This window comes from Mus pahari, chromosome 21, assembly GCF_900095145.1.
Source record: "Mus pahari chromosome 21, PAHARI_EIJ_v1.1, whole genome shotgun sequence".
NCBI lineage: Eukaryota > Metazoa > Chordata > Mammalia > Rodentia > Muridae > Mus > Mus pahari.
The window spans coordinates 2,726,710-2,732,943 of NC_034610.1; the positions used below are offsets into that span (position 1 = coordinate 2,726,710).

General features: G+C 48.4%; 1 protein-coding gene across 1 annotated transcript in view; it reads left to right on the forward strand.

Moving 5' to 3' along the window:
* Snx9 (sorting nexin 9) overlaps positions 1-6,234 on the forward strand; it is an 81,064-nt gene that overhangs the window by 63,802 nt on the left and 11,028 nt on the right. The window contains exons 10-13 of the mRNA XM_021221072.2: positions 1,224-1,354; positions 3,049-3,152; positions 3,470-3,573; positions 5,031-5,108. Of these exons, the coding sequence (XP_021076731.1) occupies positions 1,224-1,354; positions 3,049-3,152; positions 3,470-3,573; positions 5,031-5,108 (417 nt within the window). The remainder of the gene's footprint in view (positions 1-1,223; positions 1,355-3,048; positions 3,153-3,469; positions 3,574-5,030; positions 5,109-6,234) is intronic.

Here is a 6,234-nt window from a genome sequence, read left to right on the forward strand (position 1 = left end):
AAAAAAAAAAAAAAAAAAAAAAGAGAGAACAAAGTTACATTTTCAGGGAATGTGCACACTCGTCACCCTCATCCTACCCCTGTGTGTGCATGCCTCTGTGTGTGTGTGTGTGTGTGTGTGTGTGTGTGTGTGTGTGTATGTGTGTGTTTATGGGATGTCATTTGTTTAATTTCTAGGTAAGGTTTGCCTGTGTAGCCTATGCTGGCCACTAACCTCTTCTGACAGCCTCCTGTGCGTTGTGTTATAAATGTGCCATATGTTACTTTATAGACATGGCAGAGTTACTTTACCAAAGTACTGAGTACAAATGTTAAGTACTTACAGGCTTCAATATTACATTACAACTAACTAGACATGTGATGTAACTTTCACTTGCCACCCCTTTATTGCTCAGAAAGCCTGCCCAGGAACTGGCCTAAGAATGGTTTATAAACTAGAGATCATTTTTCATTTTGAGCTGTTTCTTTGTAGTTAACATTGTTGTTAGTCTTGCCAACAATAATATTTGTTAATGTGTTGAACTGAAACTTCATTCACTTGTAAAATATATTCATTATTTTGTATATATGTGCCTGAGTGTATGTATACGCACTGCACATGCAGAGCTACCATGTACTGGGAACCAGCCTGGGGTCATCTGAAAGAGCAGTTAGTGTCCTTAGCCACTGAGCCAGCTCTCCAGCCCTGGAACTTCATTCTTGACTGCAGAGTCGGGGCTAGGGAGGCAGCTCAGGGGTAAGAACAGTTGGTACACAGCACAAGGACCTGAGCTCAGGTCTCAGCTCTTACAGAAGAGGGCAGGCACGCCCCCCAGTGCTGTAAACCCAGCACTAACACTATAGGGGTAGAGACAGGAGGAGGGCTGAGGCATACGGCTGCCCACCTAGCTTTATAGCTTTAGGTCAGTAACAGACCTGTCCCAAAGGGATGAGGCACAGAGTGATGGGACAAGATGCTCAGCATGGTGCTATGGCCTCCATCAACCTATGTGTGGGCACGCACGCATGTGCACACACACTCACAGACACACACACACTGTCCATACACCACACACATGTGCTGTGCTCACACACATACATATATAAAATAATCTAGCATACTCCTTGTGAATTTCTGAGCCTTTTATAAAGCCTTTCTACCAAGTATCCAGTACTCACAGGAGCTACAGTGTAATGCTCTTTAGAAGGAGCTGGGTGTCATCACTCTTGGTTTTTCTCTTCTAGGTCGCTTTGAAGAGGAATTTATCAAAATGCGTATGGAGCGGCTCCAGGCCTGGATGACCAGGATGTGCCGGCACCCGGTGGTGTCAGAAAGTGAAGTTTTCCAGCAGTTCCTGAATTTCCGAGATGAGAAGGCAAGTGTAGCTTAGCGCCACAGGCATAGGGAGGTGCTGTGTGGCACAGTCACAGTGACTTATGTCTGAAACATCATAGGGAGGTGCTGTGTGGCACAGTCACAGTGACTTATGTCTGAAACAGGCCAAAGCAATGCTGGTTATTTGTCAGTCCTTCCCCCAGAACGGGGGAGTCAGGAACCTAAATCCCAGATAGAGGAAGCATGCTGTGCAGTGAGAAGAGCTGCCAGCCAGCGGGCTTCTGTATGCTGGAGTAGTCAGCCCAGGGTGGGCAGGGCACAGATGAAGAACAAATAGGCCTATATGTGGCATGTTTTCCAACATGCTCTTTAACATGGACTCGGGGCTCAGAAGAACACTTGGTGCACAAGCATGAGGCCCTGAGTTCGGATGAGCAGTCAGTGCTCACAGCACAGCACAGCACACACCTGTAACCCCAGCTGTCTGAGGTGTGGAAAGAGATTATTGGAACTTGCTGACTGCCATCCTAGCTCCAGGGTCAGTGAGAGGCTGTGTCTCAGGAGTAAGCTGTAAAGTGGTAGATGGAACAGACCACCCAAGGCATCCTCTGCCTTTCCCATGTATACTGGCACATGTACCCCACACACACATACTACACACACATACTACACACACACTACACACCCGGAGCCACCCAAGGCATCCTCTGCCTTTCCCATGTGTGCTGGCACATGTACCACACACACACACATACTACACACACACTACACACCCGGCTATGGGGAGGGTAAACCCCAAATGTGAGCCTTGAGAGGACAGTAGGATGCATATGTTGTCTGCGTCTCTGGGTTCCCAGTGCCTCAGCATCATGAAGGAAGGTAGGATCCAAGATGATCGTTCATCAGCCGTAGGGAGGTGCTAAGTCCACCGTAAAGGCTGGTCTCCGCTTGCCTGCTGCCTAGCAGGAACTCAGCCAGAGCCCATCGCTTCCCTGCCTCCCGGCTCCTCCTCGTTGGCTTTGGAAGTAGCCCTCTCCTGACGGCTCACACTGTGTTCCTCACTGTACCCTCTAGTCTCCAGAATATTTCCTTTGTAATGTTACACAAACTCATAAAACACTGAAGAGTGAAACCAGAGGCCAGTTCAGAGGTAGCAGCAATGTAGTATGTAGTATGACCCAGAAAAAAATGTTACCAAGTTATTTTTGCATTTAATCAACTGGTAGAATTTTTAAAGGACCTAAGATGTGTGAAAAATCAAAGGAAAAGAGTAGCCAAGAGGCTGGACAATGGGAGCTAGGGAAACCCAGAAAAGACACCAAAAAGAGCAAGTCATGCATGGTGACAAGCCCTTGGAGTCCCAGAGCTGAGGATGCAGAGAAAAGTGGATCTCGCTGGTCTGCCAGCCTCACCTGACCTGCAAGGGTCTCATGCCCTCTTACTCCGTGTGCCCCATACACAGAGTGCATATACTTACACTCAGGCCCCCACACACATATAACATGAAAAATTAATATCTTTTCAAAGAGATAAAACAGTTAATTTTGTCAGAATCTCATAGAGGGTATTTATAGTCTGTGTTTATTTTGGAAGCCATTGCAAAGGAGATGTACCTGAGTCTGTCCACTCCCAAGAGACATGTCTCCTAAGAAGGGCCTGTGCCTGCTCAGTGATGCTGAGGTATGTTAGGCATTGACCTGTGGTGCTGCAACACTACTATGTCCTCTCTTTCAGGAATGGAAGACTGGAAAGAGGAAGGCTGAGAAAGACGAGCTGGTGGGAGTGATGATATTTTCCACCATGGAACCAGAGGCTCCTGACTTGGATTTGATAGAAATGTAAGAGCCACTCCCTGGCTACCCTTCTCCTCAGTCTCCATGCCTCCTCTGGCTCACTGTCTTGGCCAGGGGCTACAGCAGCCATAATCCACATCTTAAGAGGAATGTATGGCTGAGAGGGGTTTGCAGCTAGACGGTGTCCACCAGCCTCCCGCCTGCCTCAGCAGGTTAAGCCCCACCTCCCCAAGGTCTGTCCCATTGTGGGCATCATGCTGGCTGTCTTCAGTAAAGTCTGATGAGATGGAGTGGCAGACATTGTGTTTGGTCTGTGTTTCTCTGACATTGCTGATGTGACTGACAGCTGTCTCTGCTCCCAGAGAACAGAAGTGTGAGGCTGTGGGCAAGTTCACCAAGGCCATGGATGACGGCGTGAAGGAGCTGCTGACGGTGGGGCAGGAGCACTGGAAGCGTTGCACGGGCCGTAAGTGCTGTGGCTCGGTCTTCACGCCTTAAAACCAGAGAAATGCAGAAATGCGATAGCAGAGGTAGCTCAAGAAACGTCAGGAAACCACCGCACTAGAGTTTAAGGCCTGGCCCTTGGCGTAGTCTGCATACCGAGAGGGCACTTCTTGTTTGGTTGGTTTGCTTTGCTTTGCTTTAGTATTTGAGGAGGGTCTGTATAGTCCAAGCTGGCTTCTAACACTCTTTGAGTGTCTGGCTTTACTCTTCCAAGTGATATGCATATCACAAGCATGCAATGCCAGACCAGCTCGGGACTGCTTCCCGTCTTTATGTGCCTGTTCTAGGATGTGAGAGGCTTCGGTGAAGCCTGGTGGGTTATTTATTTTATTTATTTTATGTATTTATTTTTTTTTTGGAAATAGCCTATATCCTTGGTACAAAATACAGTAGATGTGTCAGACAGACCAGGCCACTACAGAGAGCCATGGTACCATGGCTCTGCTCACCCTCCCTGGGATTAAGAACTTCTGTCTTCCTGTCCTTCGTGTGGACTGTCAGGTCGCTGAGCTTTTTTCCCCCTGTATCCCCAAAGTTGTGCGGCTGTGGGTTCCCAGGACAGAATAAGTGAAGTGTGCAGGGACAGTGTCCTCTGCAGAGGAAGGCCAGGGAAGACGTCAGGTGAGGGACGCCTCAGCACTGAGGCCCTGGGCTCAGTCCGCAGCTTCACAGAAGAAAAGAAAGAAGACAATGAAACGCAGAGATAATTCAACTTTAAAAGTAGTGAGTTGCTTTAGCTACACAGTCGTAGTTTATCGTAACCTCAGGTCTGTACAGTGAAAACTGTATGTGGTAAATAGCGCAGAGCAGGCAGATCAGAGGAGGAGGTGACGTGTTGCTGAAGAGACCCTGTGGCTGAGCTCAGCAGTGGCTTCTTTCAGGCCCCAGGTGCCTCCTGAGGGAGTCTGTTCAGATGCACGGGTAGCCTGAGATGAGGGTCTCTGAAGGCTCCAGGGTGCTCCTCAGATCCAAGCCTGGACTCATAGGTGTCGCCTACCCCTCAAATCCCATAGCTGAGGCTGCACATACCCTCCTCTTGAGCCTTTGTTGCCACACTGAGCCATAGTTGCCAAACCTTCCATATGGAGACGGTGTCTTTGGTCACTCTGATGGCCACATACACATGAACTGGCTTTGAAAGCTAGGCTCTTGTAAGGGGGCCTCTTCCCCTGTGTGCCATCCAGTGAATGAGTGTGGGGGTGGGTTGTTCATAATAAAATCCACTGCTAGTTGAGCAATCAAGTAAAAATAATAGACAGTTAAAGATATCAGTAGTTGAAAAATCATTTCATCAATATTGCATTAAAGAATAGATGCTATTTTCAATCATTTGAATAGCTTTTTTCTGAGTCACTGCCGGAGAACGGTGAATGTACTTCAGACTGCTCCGAGAACTAATCAGTTATCAATTCCTTCCAGCCTTACCCAAGGAGTACCAGAAGATAGGGAAGGCTCTGCAGAGCTTAGCGGCGGTGTTCAGCTCCAGCGGTTATCAAGGTACAGGGTAGTTGTTTATACCTTTCCTTATTAGGAATTGTAATTGTCAGCTGAAGTTGTGCAGTAATTGTCCCCCTGATTACTTGAGCACTTGAGTGCATTATGTGGGGCACATAGCAGGGTTAGAGGTATTGCCTCAACTTAGAATTTTTTTTTAATTTAAATTAATACATTTTTTACACTCTATATTCCATTCCCCCCGGACCCCAATCCGCCCTCCGATTGTTCCACATCTCACATCTCCTCTCCACCCCACCCCATCTCCACATGGATGCCCCTAACCCCCACCCCACCTGACCTCTAAACTCTCTGGGGCCTCCAGTCTCTTGAGGGTTAGGTGCATCATCTCTGAATGAACACAGACCTGGCAGTCCTCTGCTGTATGTGTGTTGGGGGCCTCATATCAGCTGCTTTATGCTGCCTGTTTGGTGGTCCAGTGTTTGAGAGATCTTAGGGGTCCAGATTAACTGAGGCTGCTGGTCCTCCTACAGGATTGCAGCTTCTTTCAACCTTCCGTAATTCACCAACAAGGGTCAGCTGCTTCTGTCCATTGGTTTGGGGCAAATATCTGCATCTGACTTTTTTCAGTCATGATAGGTCCCTTTTTGTGGACGCTCCATAGCCTCAGTAATAGTGTCAGGCCTTGGGACCTCCCCTTGAGCTGGATCCCACTTTGGGCCTGTCACTAGACCTTCTTTTCCTTGGGCTCCTCTCCATTTCCATCCCTGCAGTTCTTTCAGACAGGAACAATTATGGGTCAGAGATGTGACTGTGGGATGGCAACCCCACCCCTGACTTGATTCCTGTCTTCCTAATGGAGATGGGCTCTATAAGTTCCCTCTCCCTGCTGCCAGGCATTTCATCTAAGTCCTTCCCTTTGAGTCCTGAGAGTCTCTCACCTCCCAGGTCTCTGGTGCATTTTGGAGGGTCCTTCTATCTCCTATTTCCTGAGGTTGCATGTTTCTGTTCTTTCTGCTGACACTCGGGGCTTCAGTCCTTTTCCCTCACCCAATACCAGATCAGGTTCCCCTCTTCCCCCACCCTGTCCACATTCCCTCCCAAGTCCCTCCATCCTCGCCTCCCCACTTGTGATTGCTTTCTTCTCTCTCCCAAGTGGGACTGAGGC